Source organism: Meriones unguiculatus, chromosome 7 (genome assembly GCF_030254825.1).
Source record: "Meriones unguiculatus strain TT.TT164.6M chromosome 7, Bangor_MerUng_6.1, whole genome shotgun sequence".
In the NCBI taxonomy this organism is placed as follows: Eukaryota; Metazoa; Chordata; class Mammalia; order Rodentia; family Muridae; genus Meriones; species Meriones unguiculatus.
Window position 1 is genome coordinate 23,580,213 of NC_083355.1, and position 26,511 is coordinate 23,606,723.

Genomic DNA, 26,511 nt, shown 5'->3' on the forward strand with positions numbered 1-26,511 from the left:
TCACACAGGCATGGTGACAGGTGCAAAACACTGATGGCTCAATACTGAGGCCCAAGACGGTGTGGCGCAGACCGAGGCCTCTGTCCTGTAGATGCTGCCTCTGTTCATACCTGCTGCCAAGGTGCAGTGCCCTGGGGAGACATGCCTGAAAGGAGGGGCCTCTGGCGATCTAAGTTGGGAGGCTTGGTGACTCTTCCCTCCCTCTCTGCCTCCCTCCCTTCCCCTCCCTCCTTCCCTTTTTTTTCTCTCCCTCCCTCTCTTCTCCCCCTCCCTCCCTTGCTTTCCCTCTGGGGCTGATGGGACACCTTCCCTGGCCACACGAGCGAGCGGCAGCGGGGCTGTGCAGGCAGGAGCTAGCTTGTTAGCACCGTAGGCCCACGCCAAGGGCCGTTCCAGCCTTTCCAGTTCCCGCTTCAGACTGAGGGTGACTTCTAGCTCCCGCATGTCCACCTCCCCCTTTTCAGGGGAGCCAATTAGTCAAGTCTTCATTAGAAGTGAAAATGAAAAAAAAAAAAAGCCCAGAGCCCATCCGACAGCTAGTGAGAGGCAGTGAAGCTAGGGTTAGGGTTAGGGTAGGGGTAGACAGCAGCTGGCCTGTACTGTACTCATACCCATGGGCCCACGTCCGAAGGCAGGTTAAGCACCTGTGTGTGATTAGTATTTTGTTTCTTATTTTTGCTTTTTTTTTTTCCTTTTAACAAGCGAAGAGGACTGAGGTCTGCAGAGCTCTCCTGACCTCCTCAAGGTCATAGAACTAGTTATTGGCAGAGCTGGTTTTGAGCAGAGCTCTCTGAGCTGCAGATTCAGTGATTTTTTGGTAATGCCACAGCTTTGCCTGCTGTGTGTGGGAGGGAAGAGCAGGGACCGGAGGGAGGGCTGCGTGTTTGAGATTTTGATGCGTGGCTCATTTAGGAGCTGGGAATCATGCCTGAGTGTGTGGTGGGGTTGTGCTGAGGGCAACCTTGACTTCCACGCGTGTAACCCCTCCTGGGAGCTGGGGTCAGGCTGGGCTGTGACCGCCAGCTTGTTGTATCTTTGGGCTGGGTGCTGCCACATGGGTGATGGACCTGTCAGCTTCTGTGCCCCTGGGGTCTGCGCCTGGAGAGGGGCTCCCCTGGGGGGTTGCTTTCTGGGAAGTGGCATGGTACAATGAAAATGTTCTCGTCCCCCAAAGCCCGGCACACTTGGGTTCTGCTTCTTCTTCTTCTTTGGCAGGTAGCCTCTGCGTGATAGTGTGTGTGTGTGTGTGTGTGTATGTGTGTGTGTGCTCACGCTCTGGGTCTCAGTTTCCCTTCAGCGAGTGGAGTATTTTGGTCACTGATAGGACCCACAGAAGAGCATCATGATGGTGGCTTCACTTCTCCCTGGTGCCAGCCAGGACTACAGAGTGGATGCAGCAAGCTGGGCGCTGTGGTTCATGCCTCTAACCTCAGGCTCTGTGTGGCTGGCTCTTCTCAGCCCCTCAGCCCCCTCTGGTGGTAGTGTGTCCTGGGTGTCCTTAACCTCTAGGCCTGTTCTCCAAGACCACCCAATTTGGGTAGCTTGGCACCTCCTGGGAGAAAGGCTTCTTAGTTGAGGGTGGAGACAAGGGCCCCACCCTAAAGAGGACTTCAAGGTCCTGAGGAGGCCCCTATCACAGGGGGTAGATGAGGCCTAAGTGTCAAGGATGGCTGTGCCCTGCCCCAGGGAATGCCGGGTGAAGCTAGCAGCTGTTTGGCAGTGAGGTGGGCAAGCATCGTGCTGTGCTTAGACTGAGGAGGCAGGAGCCGTTCCCACTGTGGGCTCACGACAGAGGACCCAGACGACTAGCTGAGGTGGCCAAGCCATCCTTTTAGTGTCTCCTCCCCAGGAAGCCTGCGCTGTGGAAAGCAGCAGAGACTCCGCAGGGAGTTTGGGGGAGGCCCAGGCCCCACCCCCGCCGCTCCTCCCAGGCAGGTGAGCCCTCCCCCCCGCAGGCCCTGAGGAGGTCCTTTAATTACATTCCAACTCGTTTAACCAACTAAGTGGCCTTCAGTGGGTTTTAAATCTGCGCAAATTGGTTGGTGTTTTTCTGCCTGTGTGAGGTTGTGACGGGCAGGGCCCGGCGCCATCCTCTCCCCTCCTGGGTTCTTCTCACCTCTTTTCCCACCTGAGTCTGGGTGCCCAGTTTCCTAGGGATGGAAAAGAGCACAGGGACAAAGGCAACAGTCTCTTCCCTGTCCCCTACCCCAGAGACGGAGGCCATGGGTGACCCCGCCTTCCTCAGTCACCCTCCCACCCTCATATTCCCTGGCTAAACCAAGAGGAGAGTCTGGCTTGAAGCCCTCCAGTATGGCTCTGTAGACAACTGAATGGTAGAGGGGAAGGGCCCTGGGTCTGTCACCAACTGACATGCTCTTCTTGCCTTGCCCACCTGGTGTCTGTGGCTGCAGAGCCCAGGGAACCGAGTCCACCGTGGGGAAGCTAGGCTCTGCCTGGCCTCCTCCGACTCTTCTCCCTCCAGCCTGGTTTGGCAGATGATGGAGAGTTGTGGGGTGCAGAGATGGAGGTTCCCCTGGCTGGGAGCTGGATTGGGGGACCCTTGCCTCAACCTTCTGTCGAGTTTGCTTTCTCCCCTCCAGCCACCCCTCCTCCCCACCCCCATCTCTGAGCTCTTGTTAGAGTGACAGGGAGACTCAACAGGGTGCGGGGCATTAGCAATTTAGGGGGATATTACACAGGAATGTTTACAGAAAGGCAATTGCCTGGAAAATGACTTTGGTGGCTGTGGTATGGGGCGGAAAGGCTGGTTCTAGAAAACAGACACAGATGGGCTTCTGCTCCAAGGACCCACAGACAGACAGCAGCGTGAGGGGCAAGGCGTCCCAGAGGCCACAGCCTACCCCCCGCTCCCAGGGCAAGCAAGGGTGAGGGTGGGCCTGGCTCTCAAAACTTTGGCATTTAAGAAGCAGGCCTGGGCCTCTGACCTTCGTCCTCTGGCCTCTAGCCTCCAGGCTCATCATGCTTTCAGACTGAAGCAGGTGCCAGTGAGATGAAGCCGTCAGGCGTCATTGACGGTGGCAGCGCCTCAGGGCTGCTTCTGGGTGACTTGGGCTCCTCTTTCTCCGCCTGTAAGAGGGGACACCAGGAGCTCTGTTGCCTGAAGATGTGTGTGTCTGCTCATGAGGAGGGGTACTGTAGGGTCTGAAGCAGGCCCTCTTCCTTCCTTGAAATCTCTGTCACCCTCCCCCTTTGCCCTCACTGCTGGGGACAAGAATTTCTGTCACACTGAGTGTGTCCAGTCCTCCTCTCTCTGCTATAGCTACCTTCAGGCCCCTGCTTCTGTCCAGACCATGCGACATGCCCTCCCCACCCTCTTCCAAGACAGGGACCCTGCCTAGCCTCTTGGTGTCCATGCAAAAGGAGCCGTCAAGGAGGTTCTGAGAGCCCTTTCCTGTCACTTTCTGCCACTGCAGCTCTGATCCCCCCCTCCATTTTCCTCTCCCTTGTTCCCCCTCCCACATTCTCTTCTGAAGATGATGTCATGTTCCACAGCTGCCCAGTGACGGGCAGGGGACAGAGTAGAGATGATGACATCCAGGGTTAAAGAAGCCAGGTGGGGGTGAGAATGACTTCTAAGATGGTGTCACGGAGATGCTGGGACCTTCATTCTTCTAATGAGCTACAGTGATCTCATGTAAGAGAATTCAGTGGAGGGTAAAAATAAATCAGGCCCATAAATAAACCGGGGGTGGGGTTTGGAAGCGGCTGAACAAGTAACAATGTCTCTATGAAGCACCTGCTCGGTTGTCACAGCCAGCCACTGGGGGGCGCCTACTGCTTCCCATCACCCAACATGGCCACCTTGCCCCCCCCCCCCCCCCGCCCCAGGGCAGAGCTGAGGTGACAGAGGTCCCTTTCTGCTTCTCCCAGGCCCCGATGCTTCATTTTGTCAGTCCCTGGCATCTGCCTTAAGGCCTCCGCTTTCCCATTCAAGAACCTTAGAGCCCAGCGTGGCAGTGGGTGCTTCTAATCCAGCACTTGGGTAGGGGGCAGACGAGACTGGGTCTGAGGCCAGCCTGGGCTACACAGTGAGTTTCAGGCGAGTCTCTGCTGAATGTGGAGAAGGTGCCTCACAAAAAAGCCAAAAGGGGTAGGGAAAAAAAATATAAGAGTGGACCATGTACAAAAGGGTCCTCAGAAAGAGAGGACCACCTGTAGCCCTTCCTTTACCCCTCTGGCTTTCCTAGTGCCACACCCTTGCCCCCCACCTTCTTCTCCACTGGCTGAGCTCCCTGCTTTCTCCTTCATCCCCACACCTCTCCCAGGCTAAATCCAGCTGAATCCCTGAGCACCATGATTTGGTCACTGGGCCTGGAGCCTGCTGCCAGCCTGCTGGAACCATCAATCACCTTGGCTTTTCCCCTTAAACTGCAGAGTTCAGAGAGGGCCAGCACAGCTTGGAGACTATGCTGAGAGCTGCAGTTGGCTCAGAGGGAGTAGGGAGACCAGCGTGCCCAGCGGGAATGACTCTCACTGGAGATGATGCGGCTTCTTCATCACTGTCACAGGGGCGGGGTTTGGAGGTTGAGCCCCTCCACCCCATTTTACAGATTAGACCCCCAATTCATCTGGGAAGGGGCTGCTTGTCTGAATGAATGAACAACTGGTGGGAGGAGCTGATTCAACCCAAGTGAAGGCAACTTGGCCTTCTTCTGACTTCAGGCGCTCTGGCTCTAAAAGATCAAGGGGCTGGGGTGTAGCTTAGTTGGTGGAGGGCTTGCCTAGTGTGCATGTGGAAGCCCTGGGTTCGATTCCCAGCACTGCCTAAATCAGACATGGCCGCACCTTCCTGTAATCCCAGCACTCAGAAGAGAAGGGAAGAGGATCAAGGCTACATGCAGAGTTTGAGACCAGCTTCGGTTATGTGGGACCCTGGAGAGAAAGAGAGAGAGAAAGAGAGAGAGAGAGAGAGAGAGAGAGAGAGAGAGAATGAACGAATAGAGAATGAACGAATAGAAATGAAACTCCTTTGGTTATTCCTTCTTCAGCCCTGATTGGTCCTCCCAGCTCCACCAGACCCTGCAAGAAAGACACAAGATAAGCACCAAGCAGGAAATCAGGATGCCTGGGTTACCTCACCCTCTTATGAGCAAAGCCTAGGGACTCCAAACTGCTCCTACAGCCTTTCAGATACGAGCCCCTCCTGGCCGCTGCCCCTGCCAGAGAGTACCCCTCCTCAACCCCAGCGTCCAGTACCTGGGATCTGATGGGCGACCCCTGTCCTCCAGCAAGCAGTGATGGTGCTTGTCCCTTGCTCCTATTGACACTTAAGCCTGCTCATCAGTCCCTTCCCAACATCCACCGGGAGAGATTTATGCCACTACAGACCTGAAGTGCAGCTGGCACTTACATGCCGCCCTTTCCTCCCTGCAGCCGCCATCCTGGGAGAACTCAGTAGCTCCCAGGGTTCCCCAGGGTCACCATCGCCTACCCTGGACTAGGACACTGTTTGCCCCACACCAGAAATGCTGATGTCCTCCGGGAACGGGGAAGGAAGGCTAATGTGCAGCGCAGGGGCTAGGAGGGAAGTCCATGTGTGTCCAGGGCCCTCTGGGTCAGAGAGGATTGGCAGGAGGAGAGGCCAGACAAAACACACCTGGTGTGGAGAGAAAGGGGACTCCAAGGAGCCCAGAGCCCCAGAGCCCTTAGCCACAGCCTGCTCTCCTGTCCTCAGCAGGCTCCGCCCCTTTGTCATGGAGGTGTCATGGAGGAGGAGGTTGGTCTCTACACCCAGAGAGTACTCGGCCTGCTCCGCTGTATTACCCAGGCTGTCCTCCTCAGCCTCAGTCCCTGCCCACCCTGGTTTGCCACGAGCTTTACCCTCCACCCCCCAGGGCGGAGACGGACAGGAAGATGGCTCCTGTGTTCCCAGCCTTAGCAGCCTTGGTCCCCAGGCTCTTTTGTTCCCAGGGAACTGTTTGCACTGTATCAGTTCAGCATCACTTCTGTTAACACGGCTTCACGTTGAACTTGACCGCACATACTTAAGAGGAAACTTATCACTGTTCTGAGGAACACTGTCAAACCAGCCATTTGGTGTCCTCCCTCAGGTTTGTCCTAATCCTTATGAAAATAAAGGTATAATGAATAAAATATAAAGCACTCCTGTAAACCTCAGCCCTGGAGAAGCTGAGGCAGGAGGATCAGAGGTTGAGGCCAGCCTGAACTGTATAGAGACACAAAATAGTTAAGTAAATAAACTGTATATCATATATATATATGTATGTATGTATGTATGTATGTATCTATATGCACACAGAGAGATGGATACAGATGTAAAACAATGTCTTCGAATTCATCTGTGTGCCAATCTCGCTTGGGGAGCCTCACAAAGGATGGCAACTGTGGTGAAAGGGGCAAAGGGCACCTGTGAGGTCAGAGGTGATGAGTCAGGCCCTGAGCATTGTGTGTGTGTGTGGGGGATGCTCCCGTATGACATAAGGAAGCCTACGTGATGTGACCTATACTCAGCGTTTGTCCCTTCAGTACACATCATCATCTGTCCAGGGAGGTATGGCAGTGCCAATATGGCAGCTCTCCGGGTCACACCAGACCTCTGCTACTTTCTGTAGCTCTGGACCTGTCGTTGGGTTTCTGCAGTTTGGCAGACATCTCTCAAATGACACCCGCCAGGCAGGAGCACTGAGAGCCGTGGCAGTGGTTGGGGGCCCTCGTAGCTGATGACTTTAGTGCCCAAGGGAGCTGTTGTTTTTGTTTTGTGATTTAGTTAGAGCTGCCGGGTCCTTTGGGGCTGTGAATGCCAGATGCACATGCCTGGGCCACAGCCTGGAAGAGTGCTGTGTGTGTCAGGGTGGCTCTTCTGTGTGTGTGTGTGTGTGTGTGTGTGTGTGTGTGTATGTGTGTGTGTCTCCCTCTCTGTCCCTGTCTCTCTGTGTGTGTCTCTCTCTGTCTCTCTCTGTCCCTCTCTCTCTCTCTCTGTGTTGGTGCCACAGCCTGGAAGAGTGCTGTGTGTGTCAGGGTGGCTCTTCTCTGTATCTGTGTGTGTGTGTCTCTCTCTCTCTGTCCCTGTGTGTGTGTCTCTGTCTCTCTCTGTCCCTGTCTGTGTGTGTGTGTCTCTCTCTCTGTCTCTCTCTATCCCTGTCCCTGTCTCTGTCTCTCTGTGTGTGTGTCTCTCTCTGTCTCTCTCTATCCCTGTCCCTGTCTCTGTCTCTGTGTGTGTGTGTCTCTCTGTCTCTCTCTCTCTGTCCCTCTCTCTCTCTCTGCACATTGGTGCCTGGAAGTGTCCATGTGTTGTGGTCTCTTCTGGAGTGTATTGGTGGTGGAATGGTTCTGTGTGTGTGTGTGTGTGTGTGTGTGTGTGCACTCGTGTGAATATGTGTGTTGGTGCTGAGGTAGCTAGTCTTGAAATATGGCTCCGTCTCTTTCCTCTTGTGGCTGGGCGTCGGGTGAGTGTGGCCTGGCAGCAGGCCTGGTGAGCAGTTGCTTGGAGGGAAGAGGGCTTTCTTGAACCTGGCTGAGTCCCAGGATTCCCAGCCTTGTCTCCTTTGGCCTGGGTCTGTCCTTCCAGGGGCTGTGCAGTGGGACGGTGTTGGTGTGGGCGCATGCCTAACTGGTGGGACTTGATGCTCTGGTCCTCCAAGCCATGCTTAGGGGTTGCCTCTCTGCTCGTGGAAGGGCTTAGGTGGGATGTAAGCTGGCTGCTCCCTCTCAGTGAGGTGACTTCTGGGGGAGAGGGCGGGCAACTCTGTATTTCACCTGAACACGGCTGAGGTTGATACCCAGCAGGGCCTGCCTTCTTTAGGGGTGGTGGTGGGGAGCAGGGCCAGGCAGGGGAAGGCTGGGAGCTGGAGGGGGAGGGGCTGAGGGGATTTGGGATTAAGAGTTGGTGTGAGACCTCACCCCCCGGCCTCCCCCACCCGCTTATGTCCTGTCCTTTGTCCCCTGTGCGTCTGCTTGTGGGTCTTCGGCTTGCCTGTGTGTTGGGAGGATATCTTGAAAAGGGGAGGGAATGGGGAGGAGAGGGGGGGGATTGACTTGTTTTGTCTGCCTGCTTCCTCCTTTAAGTTTTCCCCAGTCTATCTCTTGCTGTCCTCTCTGTGCCCAGCATCTGCTGTCTGTCCATCTGTCTGTCTCTGGGGAGGGAGGGAAAAGAAGTCTCTCTGCCCCAGACTCTGGGCCTCTCCATTCATCCCTGGGAAGAAGCCCCGTGACTGACCTTTGCCCTCACCAACTCCCATGATTCCCTGGTCCCTTTCTCAGAGAGCCCTGAACAGCAGGTCTGGGGAAGGCGCCCATGGCTCCAGCCTGTCCTTAGAGAATATTCTAGAGCACAGGGCAGCTCTTTTCCCTATCTTTAGGAAGGGGACCCAGTGTATAGTTAGAGAGATGACCAGACACCCCCTCCCCGAATATTCCTCACCTCTCCTGTCTCCCTACCCAATAGGCTCTCTCCAAAGCTAGCTAAAGAGCAAGCCCCATCCATGCAGGACCCGCTCCCCACCCCCAACTTGAAATTCTCAGTTCACTTCCTATACCCTTCCACACCCTTTCATCTCCCAAAGACCTCTCTGCCCCATCAGGCCCCGCCCTGCCCCCACAGGCACCCTGGTGGGAGATGGGCAGCTCTTTGGCTCGGCGCCTTGGTGACCCCAGACCCTCTCCCCCCTCGCAGATCCGGAGCGGAGCAGCCCCCCCATGCTGTCTGCCGACGATGCCGAGTACCCTCGAGAGTACCGGACCCTGGGGGGTGGGGGCGGTGGGGGCAGCGGGGGCCGGCGCTTCTCCAACGTGGGGCTGGTACACACCTCCGAGCGTCGGCACACGGTGATCGCTGCCCAGAGCCTGGAGGCGCTTAGCGGGCTCCAGAAGGCGGATGCCGACCGCAAGCGAGATGCATTCATGGACCACCTGAAGAGCAAGTACCCCCAGCACGCCCTGGCTCTGAGAGGTCAGCAGGACAGGATGCGAGAGCAGGTGAGTGTGAGCAGAGGCCGCGGCTCAGGAGTAACCTTCGGGATCTGGGGCAGAGCTGTGAGTCTGGAGTCGGGGGTGGTGGGTGGGGACTCGTGGGGGAGGGGCAGTTTTGTCTCCAGGGCCCTCCCTGGTCTTTTGGAGCCTGGGGGAGATAGGAGTGGGGGTCAGCCTCAGGTCCCTGCTCTCTGTTTGACGCGTTGGGATGGGTCTGGTCAGAATGTGGGAAGAAGAGTGCTGGAAGGTGTGTCTCGGAGGCAGAGGAATGATTGCGAAGAAGGGAAGGGAAGGGACGCTTTGGGCACAGCGGATACTGGCCTAGACCCAGTGAGGCAGCTGAGATGCTCGGCCACTGCACCTCTCTCAGGCTTGGGGCCACTGGAAGGCCAAATCTAACGTGTCTGCAGTCCTCGTTTGAACAGAGCCCGGAGCTGGGGCCACTGTCTCCTTTGGTGACACAGGCTGGCTGTGTGACTGCCTCTGAAAGCCTTTGCATGCTTTGGTGTTCTTACTGCTTTCCCCCAGCAAGGCTTAGGAAGGGCCTAGCTTCTCTGCCTTTGGCCCAGGACCATTGGGAAAGGCCACTAACCTTCTCAACCCCTCGAGCCTGGATTCCTTAATGCCCCTCTCTGCCCAAGCAGTAACTCTTCCCAGAATTCTCTCTCTCGGGACTGGTATTCTGTGCTTAGCCCTGCATTGGCAAGGGGGCCATTATGGCTGATGTGTCCCAGCTCTGGAAATGTGGGCATTGTCCCTTCTGGGAGGAGGTGGTCAGTGGTTCACCCACCGGCACCCCTCTAGCCACACAGCTCCTGTTCCAGCCGCTACTCAGTGTGACTGGGGATCAGAAAAGGGACATGTCCCTTCTCTTTGCAGAGATTAAGGATGCACTGTTATGTTTTGGGAACCTTGCTTGTCCCCAGATGTCCTGTCTAGTTCTGCCCAGCTTTTGCATTTTCCCCAGCTCCAGATTCGCCCCCTGGGAGAAGGATCCAGCTTGGTGAGGATCAGATGAGTTTTAGACTCACGTAAGGCCCCGACCTCCTTAGCAGGGTGGAAAGATGATTAAACACTCGTATGAGTCTTAGGGGTCTTAGGATCTGAGATGTAAGTTGCACAGGCCCAATGGGAAGGCTGCCTGGAGGAGGTGGTTCCTATGTGGAGCTTGGCAGGGTCTGGATAGAGGAAGAGAATGCTGTAATGGCAGGTCCTGAGGAAACAGCATGGGCTTGAGTCAACTTGTAATGAACAGGAAACTGAAGTTGGATATCGAGTGGCTTGAGGCAGGGGAAGGAGGAGAGGACAGGGTGTTTGGACAAGGTGGGAGGGGAGACTGAGCAAGGATTGTTGGTTGTCTAGACCTATAAGGGAATGACAGGAAAAAAAACAAAACAAAACAAAAAAACACAAAAAACCAATCAAACAAAACCCCCACAGGCTGGGGGTGAAGGTCAGTTGGTAGGAAGTGCGGCCTGGTTGGCCAGAGGCTGTGGGTTCGATTCCCAGCACTGCACAATCTGGCTGTAAAGTGCACGCCTGTAATCCCATTACTCTGGGGGCGGAGGAAGGGAAAATAACCAGAAGTTCAAGGCCATCTTCAGCTACCAACCTGGGCTACATGAGACCTACATGAGAACTAAAACCAAGCTCTTGACTGAGAAAGAAACAGAGATGGGCGGGAAGTTGGGAGGGAGCTTCCCAGGAGGCCAAGGGGACGCCTTACATACATTTCTGGACTCCAGAGGGACCGTGGCTTCAGGAGTCTTGGGAGTGGGACAGGAGTGGACCATTAAAGCAGACTAGGAAGGTCAGAGACGAGGCTGTGGTGCCTTCGCTCCAGAAGTCTAGGCAGAAGTGTGAAGAGGCGGCACAGGTCAGTTTCAATGGTCTGGAGACCAGGCGTGGTGAGAAACTGGACACCCTGGTTACACACCTGTCCCGGAGGATTAGCAGAAAGAAAAGGCGAGAGTAGCCATGTGGCAGCTTCAAGGGGCACCAGGCCTGGCCTGGAGCACCTCTGTGCATTGGTAGGAGGAGGCTGGTGAGCAGTTAGCAAGGAATTATCAAGTTCGTACAAAGTGAACGGAAGCTCATTCATGATCCGGTCCATCCCCTTCATCTGTCCTGCCCCCATCTACTCCCTTAGAGGCTCAGTGGCAGGACCAGGGCCCCTTTCAGTTTGGTGGGGTACCCGAGCAAGGTGCAGCGATGGTGCGAAGCTGGGAGAACATTTGGAGAAGGAGTGGTCAGTTGACAGAGAGATGACTCTGGAGCCAGAGGGCCAGGGATAGGAGGAAATGGTCCTGGAGGAGTCAAGTCTGGTGGCCTTGGGTAGGAGAAGGAAGTCACTTCTACAGGGACGGAAGAGACAACAGGAGTGAGGTCATTGCTGCCCATCGATCCCCATCACTGTGAGGCCAGAGGTGACCTCTTCAGGGAGGAGAGGAGACAAATGTTGAGTGTGCAAGGAGGCAGTTGGGAACTGGAAATCAGGATTCTATCAGGTGGGGGAAAGCCCTGTCCTGTCCTGCCAAAAACCTTGGGGCCCTAGTTAGAGTACCAGCCTCTGTGGAAGACCCACCACAACTCTGGCCCTCTTCCGTGTGCCAGGGCTTGCCCGGGGAAAGTCCATCCTGCCTGCTTCCGTCCCCAGCGGCTCCTGCCCGCTCCCCCTAATGGGGTGTCCCCTGCTTCACACACACAGGTCGGCGGCTGGACCGTGGACCCTGTGTGCCTCCTCAGCTCCCTCTGTTCCCACCTCCACAGCGATTCCACCCCCTCCGGGGCTGGCCAGCCTGCCCAGGTGAGCCGCACATTTCCCCACACAACCCATGGCGCAAAATCCGTGGCAGAGCTTGGCTTTGGGAAAGCCCTGTTTTGTTTTTTTGGTAGGGGGGATGTTGAATTTTTTTTTTATTATTTTGCACCCCTTCTCTTTCATATACGAACCCTCCATTTTCAGGAAACTTCCATGCCCTGTAAATCACATCTCTGCTGATGGCTCCTTTCCCATCACCTTCCCAAATCTAGCTGGAACCTTTTTGAAGGGTAGCTACGATTTAAAAACAAACCGATGAACTAATAAATAGTTATTCCTCTCTTTAAAACCAGAGCACCTAGTCTTGTTCCTTGGGCTCCTGGGAGCCTCTTACCCTCATCTTGTTGCCCTCTCTGTGCTCCACTCTTCTGTCCCGAGTGGAGCCCGCCTTTCCCCCCACCCCTTCCGACCCACCAGGAAGTTCTGTGTGGCGTCTTTCACCCTTCTTGCCGTTTTTAAAAAGAACCAGGGCGTCTAGCCATTGCTTCTGAGCCTGTTTCCCTGTTCCTCGCTGAGCCTCATTTCCCCCAACAGGAGGATTTATATCAGCGTATGCTCCCAGCTCAGGCCTGGACACTGCCAGGGGAGAAATAGCAGGCATGGGAGGACCAGGAGTTCAAGCTGTACCCGGAGCCAGGTTGTTTCGGACTTGGTGGTTATTGCAGTAGGTAGGAGGAGGGCAGCGGCTGCCAGTTTATTGAGTGGAAGAGGTCCAGTTCTTCACACACTCATGCCCATCTTTCCCAAGGAAAATGCAATGATATCTGTGAGCAGCTAGGCTATGATGAGCCTTCAGAGCTGGGGCGCCTGGGCAGAGGGAGAGGAATAGCTTGACATACTGGGCATCACTCTCAGGGCGGAGCTGCTTCCTTTCCGGCTCTCGGCCCCATTTTGTCTGAACCTGGGGAATGGAGGAACAGCGGACAAGTCTGTTCTTAAGGCTGGATGGTAGGTGGGAAAGAGAGGCCGTGCCTGTGGTGGAAACCACAGGCAGAGTTAGGACGATGATGGTGATGGGCAGGAGACAGGATGGACAGGCAGGTCCCTGTGCCTCAGGTCCCTCGGATGGAGTGTGTAGTCGGATTAGGGCTTTGGGCAAAGGGCAGCCCTGAGCTTGGACAGGAGTGGGCTCAGCTCTGTCCTATGGTGAAGTTGAGGTCTGTCTGGAGTCATGCTCTGATGGAGGAAGGAGGAATCTGTGGGGGATCTTTGCCTCAGTGCTTAACAGTAAGCCGGGGATCTTGTCGTCTCTTGATACAGCTTATCATATTCTTCCCCTACTGGGGATAAGTCTAAGGTTCATTTATTCGTTTATTTATTTTCAAAGCGAAGGCACAGAGACGTTCCAGCAAAGGGCCAGAATCACACAGCAAGGCATGAATCAGAGGCCAACAAGGAAACTTAGGCATCCCTAGGCCTCCCAGGCTCAGTCATGGATTAAGTCATGGAAGGATTAAAGGGGCAAAAGGGCGCTGCTGAGAGGAGGGTTGGGAAGGTGGGGGGTAGCCAAGTCCTTTAGAGATGGGTGCAGTGAAGAGAATCCTGGGAAGGGACCAGAGGTTAGACCAAGCCACAGCCCCTCCCCCACGCGCTCAGGCTGTCTAACCTCCCTCCCTCCTGCTGCAACCCGAGTCCCGGGCGGCGGGCCGGCAGATCGGGTGACCGCGGCGACGCAGCCATCCTGCTCCTCTGCGGGGCTGCGCCGGCGGGGCCGCGCCGCGGGAGGGGGACCGAGAGGGGATGCGCACGGCAGCGCTACGCGCCGCGCCAGGTGGAGTCGCGGTTACCGGGGCGACCGGGGCCCGGGCCCGCTCGGCGGCGGCGGCGGCGGCGGCTCTGGCACTGCAGCAAAGGGCACCGGCGGCGGCTGCGGAGGCGGCCGGGGGAGGGGAGAGCCCGCGCGGGCGGGAGGAGCGGGCCGTCCTCCCTCCCCCGCCCGACCTGGGACCCGACCCCCAGCGTGCACCTGTGGCCGCAGGTAAGGGTGAGCCGCTGTGGGGGACTCGGTGGCCCGGCGTGGGGTTCGGCGGGGGTGGGGGGGGCGAGGGGGGCGGGGACCTGGAGATCGAGTCCCCGATCCGCGGTTAGAAGGACTGGTTGGTTTTAGGGGTGCGGGGGGGGGAGGGTGCGGGGAGCGCGCGACCGCGGCGGGTTCCCGATCTCGGAGGAACGCCCCCCTCCCTTCCTCCACCGCAGCAGGTGCCTTCCACGTGGGTCGGCCCCCCAGCCCCCCAATGCGGCAGGCGCCCCCTCCCCCAACCTCAGAAAGTCATGACCTTCCGGGGTGCGCCCCGGCCCCGGGCGCCGCGCGCCTCCCGCAGCGCGCCCCCCTCCCCGCACGCTCAGCTTCCGCAGGGCTAGGGGCTGCGGGTGTCGCTGCAGACCCCCGGGGGAGGGCCGCGCGCGCCGGCGTGGCGGTGGCGTAGCCCCGGGTCGAGAGCTGGCGTTTATGGGGACTCGGGTTCACACGAGTTGGGAGATGGGTGTGTGCGGCCGTGTGAGGGCTAAGGAAGGGGGTGCGACTCGTGGGCTGCCTTCCTCTCTGGGGGATGCTCCCTGAGGGCCCCCGAGGTCAAGAAGGGGTCATGAGGACGCCTGGCTTACCCCGGGACGCCTGCCCAGGGGAAGGAGAGGGGGAGAGAGCGGAGGTAAGGTCCAACCGGGGTGGGGGTGGGGAATCTGTCCCGCCCCTCCAGGGCTGGAATGGGCAGAGGAGGGGGAGACATCCCCAAGACTCCGGCCTGGAGAGGAGTGATAGGGGTTAGCTCCCCAGCCAGGAGGGGGAAAGCTGTTTCCTCCACTCCGTGGGGTGTGTGTGGGGGGGTGTAGCTTGCTTCCTTGGCACCTTGGGAGAAGTCCCCTCCCCCATGGCTGAAAGCTTGGTCCTGAGGGATGGTTGCCTCTCGTTTCGCCCCGGCTCCTGTAAGCTTTCCCTTACCAGTTTTGCTCTTGCCAGTTTCTCTCCTGTTCAGCTCTTTCTCTTGCAGTTTCTGAGTTCTGGGAAGGTCAGCCCTCCCCGCACTTAGGGCTTTGGTGAGGTTTTGTTGGGCGAAGGGCAGAGGGACCCCGACCCCTCCTGCATTTATTTGTTTGTTTAGTTGAGATAATTTTCTATTATTATGTAGCTGGCCATCCTGGAACCTGGCCTTGAACTCCCAGAGATCCACCTGCCCCTGCCTCCCAAGTGCTGGGATTAAAGGCATGCACCACCACCACCACCATCACGGTCCCTCCCATTCTTTCAGGGGTTTCCTAGACCAGAGGCCAGGAGATGGAGGGAGTAGGGCCAGGCCTAGTATTTAGAACCACTTCTCTGCTGGCCTTGCCTGGTTTGCGTGGTTGGCATTTATTCATTGCCACAGATTTGTCGGTATGTGTTAGGCACGGGCTGAGGAAGGACCCCACAGCTGGGAAGGGGGTAAGGGTGAGGATCAGAGGTGTCCCTCCTGCACAGTAGGGGAGGAGCCTCTGCTCCCTGTCAGCAGGGGCGGTCCCATGGGTAACACCTGGAAGGGTGGATAATGGCCGTCTCTCCAGGGGCTTCTCCCCATGCAGTGTTCCCCGTCAAGGACAGTGAGTTGCTGGGAGACGGAGTAGCTGGTTCCTGCTGGGGCCTTCTTCCCAGTTTGAAGAGAAGACCGAGGAAGGAGGCGAGGCTCCCTTGAGAAGGCTCTGGCACTCAGAGCTGCAAGTCCTAATCCAAGTCCCCCAAACACAAACGTAGCTTCTCTTCCATCCATATCCACCCCAGAGCTAGGATGACCTTTCTTGGATGCTGGTGTCACCTTGTTATTTCCCTTGGGCCTGTTTGTGACCCTCAGCCTTCCAGGTACTGGCTAGTGGGCGTGTCCAGCTTGGAACCCACAGCGAGGGCATAGTCAGGGCGGCTATAGCCAGATCTTCTGCCCATCTTCTAGGAACACCAGTTGGGTCCCAGTTGTCATACTAGGTACCCCGAGTCCCTTGTGCTGAGACTGATGGCAGAATTTGGGATGGGGCAACCTTTACCTTTCTTGATTTAGGATATCAACCCCCTGACACATGAGGATGTGGCCGTTAGAGCCATTGGATACTGGCTAAAGGTGCCGCAAATGTCCCGACCCAACTACATTTTCTCTGAGTCTTTGTGTGCTTCATATATTGCTTTAGTAAAAAAATTACATTTACTCAGTATGTGTGTATGGGGTAGGGCGTGCTTGCCGTGGTGTGTGTGTGGAAGTCAGAGGGCAACATGGGGGAACTGGTTTTGGGAGCTGGTTTTCCTGTTCCACTGTGTGAATTCCAGGTATCGGACTCAGATCGTTAGGCTTGGCCGCAAGCATTTTTACCCACGGAGCTGTCTTGCTGGCCTCTGTGTGCTATTTTGTATATATTTCTGTCGCTGGTGTGTGAATGGGTGTCCATGCCTCTGTGGCTCTGTGGTGTGCTGTGGCTTTGACTGGGCATCCTGCTAGTTAGGGTCCTTAGGGGTACATGTGGGTCTGAACTGAGGTGGCCTCCGTGTGGACATCTCCAAGTTGCTCTGTGTCCCTGGGGCCATGTCTCACCGCTTCCCTTAAGGCTTCCCACCCTGGTGGGTGTGTTTGTCGTTCTGGGCTTGTTTGTGACATCCTCAGGTAGACAGGGATGCGTCTTACTCTGCCGGCTCACCACAGGGACATGCATGTTTCAGGCAGCTGTGGGTGGCTCCTGTGCCCACTGTAGGGTGGGGACGGAACAGGGGGCTTTGTCAGCAGAGCTGTCCGTCGTTCCTGGTCTGCGGGCATAACTTTCGATGTAAACCCTTCTGGGGCCTCAGCCTGGCTCTCCTGTCCCCTGGGAGTCTACTGTCCATGCTTCCCCTTCTATCCAAGGTCACAGACGCTGTGACTCAAGTCTTTCAGCCTCGTCCCTTCCTGTGACACCTGAGGGCATCCCCTGGCACCACGGTGGTGACCCGTGTCCATACAGGCTTTGTTGATTTCCTGCCTGAAATGTGCCGGCTTTTCATCTTTTGGAGCCAGTAAGTTGGGAGAGATAGGAATCGCGGATCAGGTGTGTGTGAGGGGTGATGGGAAATAAACTTTGCCCCAGATCCAGGTTGGTAGCATCCCCACCCTAAGGAGATGCTAGCATAAAGTCTAGCCAGCAGTAGCCATCCTTACCCCCTTACCAGCTCTTTCCTGTACCTATAACATCCAGGCGGGACAGGGCCCCACAGCATGGTGTCTTCCCAGCAGGAACCCTCAAGGCCCCTCTCCCCTGCCAGTGGCTCTGAGGCCTGGGGAATCTTTTCTGCTCGTGCCAGGCACCCTGGGGACAGGCCATCTGCTGCCTCTGTCCTCCTGCTGAGGCTGGCACCGGTCAGCAGGGTACCCTCAGCTTTGCCAAGAACCAGCCCGCCTTCAGGGTTGTCCTTCCCTTGTTGCTAGCCATCTGGAAGGGCCTTCTGGTCTCTAGGGAGGGCAGGCCGACCCTGGGTTACTGAGAGCTAGGAGAAGCGAAGCCTCTGGGCCCCTTACAACTCTTCTCTGCCATCTCTGTAGTTCCAAGTGCTGCCCGAGCTCCCCATCCGCTGCCCAGTGCCAGAGGTCACTGGCATTGGTCCACTCTTCTCCACAATCCTTGCACATCCTGGCACACAGGCCTGCCTGCCCTGGCCCTGGTCCCAGCCACCACCATCTACTCCCTGCCCTCGGCCCAACCGGACTCCCATTCCCTTTTCTGTGTTTTCTGCACTCTGGTCTGTAGAAGCCACTCCCATTGGAGGCTCTCCAGCATCTAGCCTCCCCCTTTGACCCCTTACCCTCTTCTGCTTCTTCCCAGACCCCATGCCTACTCCAGGGTACCTACGTAAGCTGCTATGTTGAGCACAGTTTTCTCCCCGGTCTTCAGCTCTTCCCTTTCCCAGCAGAGCTGGGACGCCATCTTTTCTGGGACAGTTCACCTGGCCTCCCACGAGTGCCATCTCTTATCCCACGGCCCAGGTTTATCACTGCCCTCCCTTTAAACCTTTGACCGCCTCATGGTCATCTATGCTCTTTCTTACCTGTAGCTCTCTCTGAAGTCAATTACTAGGTCTAGAAAGACACTTAAAACATCTGACATGCTCTATCCTGCTCCCCAACCAGCAGGCCTGGAACTTGCCCATCCTTGGTGAACCGGAATGTTCCAGCCTCACGGGAGAAGTGAGAGGCACGGGCATTGCCTGATGTTGGTTCCCCAGGGGGTGGAGGTTCACGTCCCTGGGTGTTGAGTACTGACAGTCTCCGACCTGTCCCTGTCCCACTTCCTGGCAGCCCCCCTTGTAACCATCTCTTCTCTTATTCCCATCAGCAACCAAACTACTGGAGTTTCAAGGTCAGTGCGCGATGCTTCTGCCTCCGTGACAACTGCATGTCTTGCCCTCCCCTCCCCGCCTCTGCCTTGCACACGCTTCGCACTGGGGTGTGCACGGGACCCCCTCCTTTTCGGGCGGTGGGCCTGGGGCTGCCGGCTATGGCTGCTGCTTGGGGGGTGGGGAGAGCCTGGGTTTGTCTGCCAGGGGCTTATGGATCCAGAGCGGGAGTTTTGCCACTTCCTCTGGAGGTCTGGCCTATTGATGCTCAAGTCCCCAGTTCTCCCAAGCTTGTTAGGGGTATTTTAGGATGAGAAAAGTTCCTGACACTTCTCAGCCTAGAGAGTGTGCGGATAGAGGCAGGGACCTGAACTCGAGTTCCCTGTAGGCCCTGGACCCTGAACTCACAGTGTCCCTCTAAGGAAGGCCTACTGTCTGCCTTTCTTACTACCCACCATGGTCAGGACCAGGCGACACACTTGTCCTGTACTCTTAAATTTGTTCCCCTTGGGGGCCAGGCCCGGGGAATGGGTGCTTTCCTCTGGACAGCTTGTATCACTGAGAACTGGAATGCTGTCTCCCCACTCCCAGGACACCATGGTGCCTCTGGGGGAGCACCCTCAGACACTCTGTCCTCTTTGGCCCCCACACCCACTTGTCCCCCTGGCAGGCCTGGAACAGCCTGTGTAGACCAGGCTGGCCTCCAGCTCACCTGCCTCTGCCTCCTAAGTGCTAGGATCAAAGGTGTGCGTCCCCATACCCCCTTTCACCTTTTATTTTGAGACAGGGTCTCACTACGTTGTCCAGGCTGACTTTGAACTGCCTCTGTAGCTCAGGCAGGCCTTGAATTTGTGATCTTCCTGTCTCAGTCACCTAAACTGCTCACTTACCGTGTATTGTCAGGGCTGACTCAGAGTGGCTGAAAGATGGAGGAGATGAGAAAAACGCATGTCCGAGGCAGTTTGCTCTTTTAAGGAAGCTTTACCCAGTAGCTGACTTCATTAGTCATGGGCTCTGACCTGATTCCAACCTCTGGATGCTACAATTTAGGGTTTCATAAGAAGTCTTGAAGCCCAGTTACAGAGGGTACCATTAAAGAACGGTGAATCCTGGAAAGAGAGCTCGTGACGCCTCCCAGGTGCTCCTGGCCAGCTCCATACACAGCTGTTGGGAGCGCAGAGCTCTGTCTGACCATCCTAGCCCTGGCTCCCTCTGCCTGGCCCAACGCCAGGTCCCATTAGCTCCTTGGTGGAACAGATCCAACCACTGCCTCCCATGGCAGCCCCTTCCCGTATTCAGGTTCTGTTTGAATTCCTGTTTCCTTCTCTTGCCATCTCCCTTAGCCAGCATTTCTAACCCAAGACCAGCAGGCCACCTGTGGCTGTCAGTGTGAACTTATTTGAAACGTGAGATCTGTTTTGTCATTGTTTTTTTTTTTTTTAATTTTTTTATTTTGGTAACTTTTGTTCAGTTCTCAAGTGTGAATTTGGTAGATGACATCGCTACATTGCCATGTCAGAAGTTGGACACGCCTGCTTTTGCCTTCTAGATGTCTCATTTTTCTCTTCTTTGGTGGTCTGGTGGGGGAGCAGAAAGAAGCATTAACAGACTTTCCCCTTCCTTAGGGTCTTCTGTAAAGGTAGAAAGGATAGAAAGATGCCGGTGGGGTAGGGAGGAGACAGGAGCTAGTAGAGGCAGGGGTATGGCTATCCCATAGTTCCTATTTTTGTGGCCAGCCACCCCCAGGACCCTGTCCATCATCATGCCCTCCTCTCCCTGACCTCTCATTTGTACCACCCTCCTCCCAGTGGCCACCCCTATTCTCTCCTCTTGCCAGCCGCTCCATGCTGTAGCCCCTCATCGGCCCCAGCCTGCCACTGACCTTTCAGTTGCCTGGCAACCCCATGCCTACCAGCCTGGTCCACACTCCCGGACTACTGCATAGGTGTCTCACTGGTGGCTTCTCTGGGGATGAAGGTGGGGGAATCCCTGTCACTGTTGGGCAGCCTAGAGCTGAAGCTGCAGTCTGGGCTCCACAGTATGGATCCTCCCAAGCAGGCCCAGCTCATATACGGCCTCTTTCCTTCCAAAGCCCATGCCTTCGTTGCTGGTCAAGTTGTCGTGCTTGAATCTGGAAGACCCTTGGTGACCCCTCAAATCTGATTTTCCATGTCCCCCCCTCCAAGCTCTCAAGGCCACTTTGAGGACAGCTGGGCATATGGCTTATTGGAATATGCTCTCCCTTTCTGAGAGTGCTAATTGGATTGGAACATCAAATTGACTTAATATGAAGATGGGGATTAATTAGGGTGTAATCAAGATGAGGGGGTGAAGAAGGAACTAAACAGGTGAATAAATTATTCCTTTTTAGAGGCTATGTTTGTTAGGTTGGGTGGCGCTTGCCTGTAATCCCACATTCAGGAGGATGGACACAAGTGTGGCCTGGCCTATGCAGCAAGTCCTTGGCAGAACAGCCATAGCTACCTAATGAGACACTGTCTCAAAAACACAATGCAAAATGAGAGCTGTGCCTTTGCTATTGTCTTTTAAATTGTATAAGTAATATATTCTAATTGTTCAAAATTGTTCAGCTTCATAAAGGAAGAAAATGAATACAGAAAGCTCTCTCATACCTGAGATTGCTGATGTGGATGGTTTTAAGTGATTTATGTGATTTAAGTGTTAGAAATAAGTTTGTTTACTTTGTTTGTTTGTTTTCAGTCTAGGTTTCACATTGTAGCCCAGGCTAGCCTCAAACTGATGGCTATCCTCCTGCCTCAGCCTTTTCTGTGCAGGGATTATAGGCATGTGCCAACATACCTGCCTGTGAAAATAAGACTCTTTAAGTACAATTAGATAACATGTTTTCTTTTTTTTTTTCATGGTAGTAAGCTAACATGTGTATGTATAATGCACATGCCACAGAATGGCACAGCGCTGTCCTACTCCCCTAATTAACTTAAATGAAATTGGTAGAGCACGTCTTTAATCCCAACAGAGGGAAGGCAGAGGCAGGTGGATCTCTGCGAGTCTGCTCTACTTAGCCAGTTCCAGGGCAGCCAAGGCTACTTTAGTGAGACTCTCCATCTCAAGAGAGTAACAGTTTAAACCATGAAATAACTATACAGTAGCCGGATTTAGTGTAGATTCTAGAGCAGAATGGTAGAGGTTGTGGGGCTGGGTGAGAGCCAAAAAGTCGGATCTAGAAGGACAATTGAGATAAGGAGAGACACCACCCTCCCAAGAAACACAGGTCAGGCCTTCTTGTGACATTTTTCCCACTGAGTTACATCTTTACTTTGGGGGGAGGGGTGCTGGGATCGAGGTAGGGATTTACTGAGCTATTATCTGTGACATTCTTTCCTACCCCTGCTGGAGGTCACTCCCAGCCATAGCTTTAGGGAAAGGGCGGTCATACTGCCTAGGGGAGACCAGCCAGGCTGTGTGACAGTGTGTATGTGTATCCCAGGGAGGGGCGGAGCCTGGCACGTACAGTTTACTTTAAACTGTGGTCCAGTTGACTCAAGGGTCTGGGAGACTCTCCGAGTTACTAAGTCCTTGAAGTCAGTGACTCCGGACACGGACACTTCCCACGGGCTGAAAGCTTGGGGTCCCTCATTCTCTTTGATTTCTCCCCGCTCCCCCCAACGCCCCTGAACTCCACGAAGAATAAATCCGCCGCTCACACAACCCGCCGCTTAATTAATGTCTGGAACTAATGCTCCAATTTGCTCAACAATTCTGCTGCTCACCTCGGTGACAAATTTGTGTTGTTGTTGTTCGTTGGAAAGCTTAAAATAGCAGGCGTGCCCATGGGTCCAATTCAGATGCTTTCTTGTATGGCTTCCCAGGGTGCCTCAGTCCTCGGCCTACTGCCTCCCTGCTGGGTGTCCCGGGGCAGACAAGTTGGGGGATCTTTTCTGCAGCTACCCACCGAGTCTGGAACCCCAGGAGGCAGAACCCTCCTCTGAGTGTGTGTGTGTGTGTGTGCGCGCGCGTGTGTGCGTGTTTGTGTGTGTGTGTTGCTGGCTGGCCGGAGCTCCGGGCCAGCCGGATGGAGGCAGTGGGTGGCAGAGCATGGGATGGGGGTGTGGAGGGCTCACGCTTGGTGCCTCTCGCCCTGCCCCGCCCCTGCAGACCCGCAGCTCGCGCCACACTCAGGGAGCCCAGCCAGGGCTAGCAGACCAGGCAGCCAAGCTGTCCTACGCCTCGGCTGAGTCGCTGGAGACCATGTCCGAGGCCGAGCTGCCCCTGGGCTTCAGCAGGATGAACCGCTTCCGACAGAGCTTGCCTCTCTCCCGCTCGGCCAGCCAGACCAAGCTGCGCTCACCAGGTACCGCCCAGCCTGCTGCTCTTCCGGCCGGGCCGTAGCTCCTCCCTCCGGCTTCCCCCGCCCTTCGCTCCTCCAGCTCCTGCCCCTCCTTCCCCCCAGAGCTGTCACCTCCTCAAAGTCCTCGCTGTCCTCCGAGCCCTTTCTCCTCTGCTGTACCTTAGCATCCCCCGCCGGCCCTTACGCTCCCCTCCCTCAGCCTCCTCTCTGTGCAATCCTTGTTTTCTTCCTCTAGGCTCTTTTCTCCCCCCCCCCCATTTCTTCCTCCCGGCGTTCTCGCCAGCCTCCCCAACTTCCCCAACTTCCCTTCAGTTTCTGCCCCACCAGTTCTGCCCCCCCCCCCCGCCCCATTTCCGCGTCCAGACTCCAGCTGCCCGGGGTCCGGTGGGGTGCTTTTGGGAGGCGGGCCGCGAACCAGCGGCCATGAGGAGCGCGTGGGTGCACCTGCACTCGGGGGCAGCCTCCGGCCTCAGACCTTGCCGCTGTGGGACCGAGGCGGCTCCCGAGGGCTCCCCGCAGTCCCCGGGCTCGCCGCGGGCCGACCGAGGCAGTGACCCCGCGGGCCGCGTCTCCTTCGCAGGGGTCCTGTTCCTGCAGTTCGGGGAGGAGACGCGACGCGTACACATCACTCACGAGGTCAGCAGCCTGGACACGCTGCACGCGCTCATCGCGCACATGTTCCCGCAGAAGCTCACCATGGGTATGCTCAAGTCGCCCAACACCGCCATCCTCATCAAAGACGAGGCGCGCAACGTCTTCTACGAGCTGGAGGATGTCCGGTGGGCACGGCCGGGGGGCGGGGTGGGGTTCCCCACAGTCCTCCTGAAGGGCGCTGGACCCCTGCTGACCCTTCCCCAGCGCTCTGCACCCTCTCTCCACCCTTTGCCCCACCCCCAAGTCCCAGAGCCCCGCCCTCCGTGCTAAACCATTCTTCTTGTGGGTTTACTCTGGCGGGAAGCTGGGAAAGTGAATAGGTGGAGCTCCTCCCTCTCTCTCTCTCTCTCTCTCTCTCTCTCTCTCTGTGTGTGTGTGTGTGTGTGTGTGTGTGTGGTGTGTTGCACACTTTTGCTTTTGGCAGGCATCTCAGGGTACCAGGAGACACTGAGTTAGGAAAAGGGGAAAAGGTTAGGTATCAGGGCCCCCTTGTCTGCCTGAAGTAGCTGCCGCCCCCCTCCTCATTGCGCACAGCTTGAGGGGGGACACACACACAGTGACCCTCCGTCCCTCTCTCTGCCCGACAGAGACATCCAGGACCGAAGTATTATCAAGATCTACAGGAAGGAACCGCTCTACGCTGCGTTTCCTGGCTCGCACCTCACCAACGGTGACCTCCGGGTAAGCCAGGGCAGGCCCCAGGCACCGGGGAGACTGAGAGGCGGGGTCGAGGCCGGAGGCGGAGCCAGGGCGGCTCGGGAGGTGGGAGCTTCCAGGCTGAGACGGGGGTGCCCGGGTTCACTGGGAGGCTGTGCCACCCCACCGCGCTCGGCTCTACCTTCCCCACCCTCCGCCCAAGGGCTTCTCTAGGCCTTTAGATGCCGTGAGGCCTCCCTCCCGGCCGCGCCTTCTCCTCTTCTCCCGGTTCCCATCTAGGGTGGACAGAGCTCTCTCCCTCTGCCAGGGGCCGGAGACGCTGTAGGAGAGGGAAGGCAGAGAACCCAGAGCCGAGGGCCTTCCAGAGCCCGGTTGGGGGCGGGGAGGGAGGAGGAGGGGCTGGTTCCCCCCCCCCTTAGTGACCAGCCCCGGGCCGTCTCCCTCGCAGAGAGAGATGGTGTACGCGTCGCGGGAGTCGTCGCCCACGCGGCGCCTCAACAACCTGTCGCCCGCCTCCCACCTGGCCTCCGGCTCGCCGCCCCCGGGGCTGCCGTCGGGGCTGCCGTCGGGCTCGCCCTCGCGCTCCCGCCTGTCGTACGCCGGGGGCCGCCCGCCCTCCTACGCCGGCAGCCCAGTGCACCACGCCGCCGAGCGGCTGGGGGGCGCCCCGGGCGGTCAGGGGGTGAGCCCCAGCCCCAGCGCCATCCTGGAGCGACGGGACGTGAAGCCCGACGAGGACCTGGCGGCCAAGGCGGGCGGCATGGTGCTGGTGAAGGGCGAGGGCCTCTACGCCGACCCCTACGGGCTGCTGCACGAGGGTCGCCTGAGCCTGGCCGCGGCGGCCGGCGGGGACCCGTTCGCCTACCCCGGCGCGGGCGGCCTGTACAAGCGCGGCTCGCTGCGCTCGCTCAGCACCTACTCGGCCGCCGCGCTGCAGTCGGACCTGGAGGACTCGCTCTACAAGGCGGCGGGCGGCGGCGGGGGCGCCGGGGGCGCCGGGGCCCCGCTCTACGGGGACGGCTACGGCTTCCGCCTGCCGCCCTCGTCCCCCCAGAAGCTGGCCGACGTGGCGGCGCCCTCCGGGGGCCCCCCGCCCCCGCACAGCCCCTACTCGGGGCCCCCCAGCCGCGGCTCGCCCGTGCGCCAGTCCTTCCGCAAAGACTCGGGCTCGTCGTCCGTGTTCGCCGAGAGCCCCGGGGGCAAGGCCCGCAGCGCCGGGGGCCCCTCCGCGGCCGGCCCGCCCCCTCCCGACCTCTTCCCCGGGCCTGGGGAGCGCTCCCTCGTGGGCTTCGGGCCGCCGGTGCCAGCCAAGGACACGGAGACCAGGTGAGACCACGGGGGGTGGGGACGCCGCGGAGGGTGGCTGCACGTGGGTCACGGGGAGGACGTTGGAGGGACCGGTGATGCCTGCAGAGACTCAGGCCTCAGTTTACCCACAGCAGTAAAACGGCAAGGCTGGGCGAGCCTGCCGGGTTTTTTCCCCCCCCAGCACTGAGAGCTGTCCAGCACAGAACCAGCTGAAATCCACAGGCGCGGGCTCGGGGTGGGGACGGGAACTTGCTGAGTAGCCCAGGCCACTCAAGGTTCCGGCCATCGTCCTGCATCAGTCCCCGCGATCCTCCGCTGGGGATCTCAGGCTTGTCGTGCCCCGAGGGAGGCCATGGAGAGAGGCCTGTGTGGCAGCCAGGGGAGACCGGCTGTCCTCCGGGTGGGCGGCAGGGCCCGCAGGAGGGTCCGCTCAGACCCGCCTTCCTCCCCCAGGGAGCGCATGGAGGCCATGGAGAAGCAGATCGCCAGCCTCACGGGGCTAGTGCAGAGCGCCCTGCTGCGAGGCTCAGAGCCCGAGACCCCAAGGTGAGGCCCTGTGTTTACAGCGTGGCTCCGAGCGAGTCCCTTCTCTTTCCCGCCGTTCTGTCCACGCGGGGAGCTGGGGTGACCTGAGGTCCGGTGCAGCTTTGATAGTCCGGGGCCAGTCCCAGCCTCCGGGGCCAGCCCCAGCCTCCCTGACCGTTTTCTTGTCTTCCCGTCGCAGTGAGAAGATTGAAGGCTCCAACGGGGCAGCCACACCCTCAGCACGTGAGTGCCCCTCCCCTCCCTCTCCAGAGTTCGAGGGTTCAGTTTCCTAATCCTCAAACGGGGTCTCAGCGAGCAGCCGCGTCGTGGGGGCTTTTCCACGCATTTCCAGTCCCCCCCCACGCCAGGACCCGCCACCGCTGGGGGTAGACGGTCAGGGCCACGTGGCTGGGTGTGGGGCCCCCTCTCCTTCCCCCTCCGCTCCGCCCCCTCACGGCTCGCCCTTCTGGTCCCCGTCGGCAGCGTGTGGGTCGGGCGGTCGGAGCAGCGGGGCCACCCCGGTGTCCGGCCCTCCCCCGCCCTCGGCCAGCAGCACCCCTGCAGGGCAGCCCAGCGCCGCCAGCCGCCTGCAGCTGCAGCTGCAGCTGCGAGGCCTGCAGAGCAGCGCCAGCGACCTGCGCGGCCAGCTCCAGCAGCTGCGCAAGCTCCAGGTACCGGCCCTCACCCCATCCCCACCCCCTGGCTGTAACTCCCCTCCCCAGGCGCTGTCCCACCCTCCCCCACCATCCGGCGCTAGCAAAGACCCTTATTACTCAGTGGTGCATGGGTTCTTCGGACCCTTTATAATTTCCACTTCCTCGTTAAACCTCAGCTCCTCCCCCACCAAGCCCCGACCTTTCACTGAACCCCAGTCCCCCCTCCCCTCCCCTGAGCCGCGGCCCGCCCCTCCCCCGTGCGCCGTCCCTTGTAGGCGATCCTGGTTTCTTGAGG

At 57.8% G+C, this 26,511-nt stretch overlaps 1 protein-coding gene across 18 annotated transcripts in view; it reads left to right on the plus strand.

The window, feature by feature from the left end:
• Srcin1 (SRC kinase signaling inhibitor 1) overlaps positions 1-26,511 on the plus strand; it is a 63,170-nt gene that overhangs the window by 15,205 nt on the left and 21,454 nt on the right. For 13 of the 18 annotated variants that reach the window (XR_009592800.1, XM_060386832.1, XM_060386831.1 and 10 more), the window contains 10 exons: positions 8,654-8,955; positions 11,657-11,755; positions 18,086-18,109; positions 22,224-22,419; positions 22,997-23,195; positions 23,658-23,751; positions 24,176-25,053; positions 25,489-25,581; positions 25,760-25,803; positions 26,044-26,231. Coding sequence is in view for 17 of the 18 variants with exons in the window: in XM_060386832.1 (XP_060242815.1) it covers positions 8,654-8,955; positions 11,657-11,755; positions 18,086-18,109; positions 22,224-22,419; positions 22,997-23,195; positions 23,658-23,751; positions 24,176-25,053; positions 25,489-25,581; positions 25,760-25,803; positions 26,044-26,231 (2,117 nt within the window). In the remaining variant the exon portion in view is untranslated. Of the gene's footprint in view, positions 1-8,653; positions 8,956-11,656; positions 11,756-14,321; positions 14,419-18,085; positions 18,110-22,223; positions 22,420-22,996; positions 23,196-23,657; positions 23,752-24,175; positions 25,054-25,488; positions 25,582-25,759; positions 25,804-26,043; positions 26,232-26,511 lie in introns of those variants that run through there. The other 5 variants (XM_060386834.1, XM_060386844.1, XM_021646847.2 and 2 more) reach the window with 3 other exon arrangements.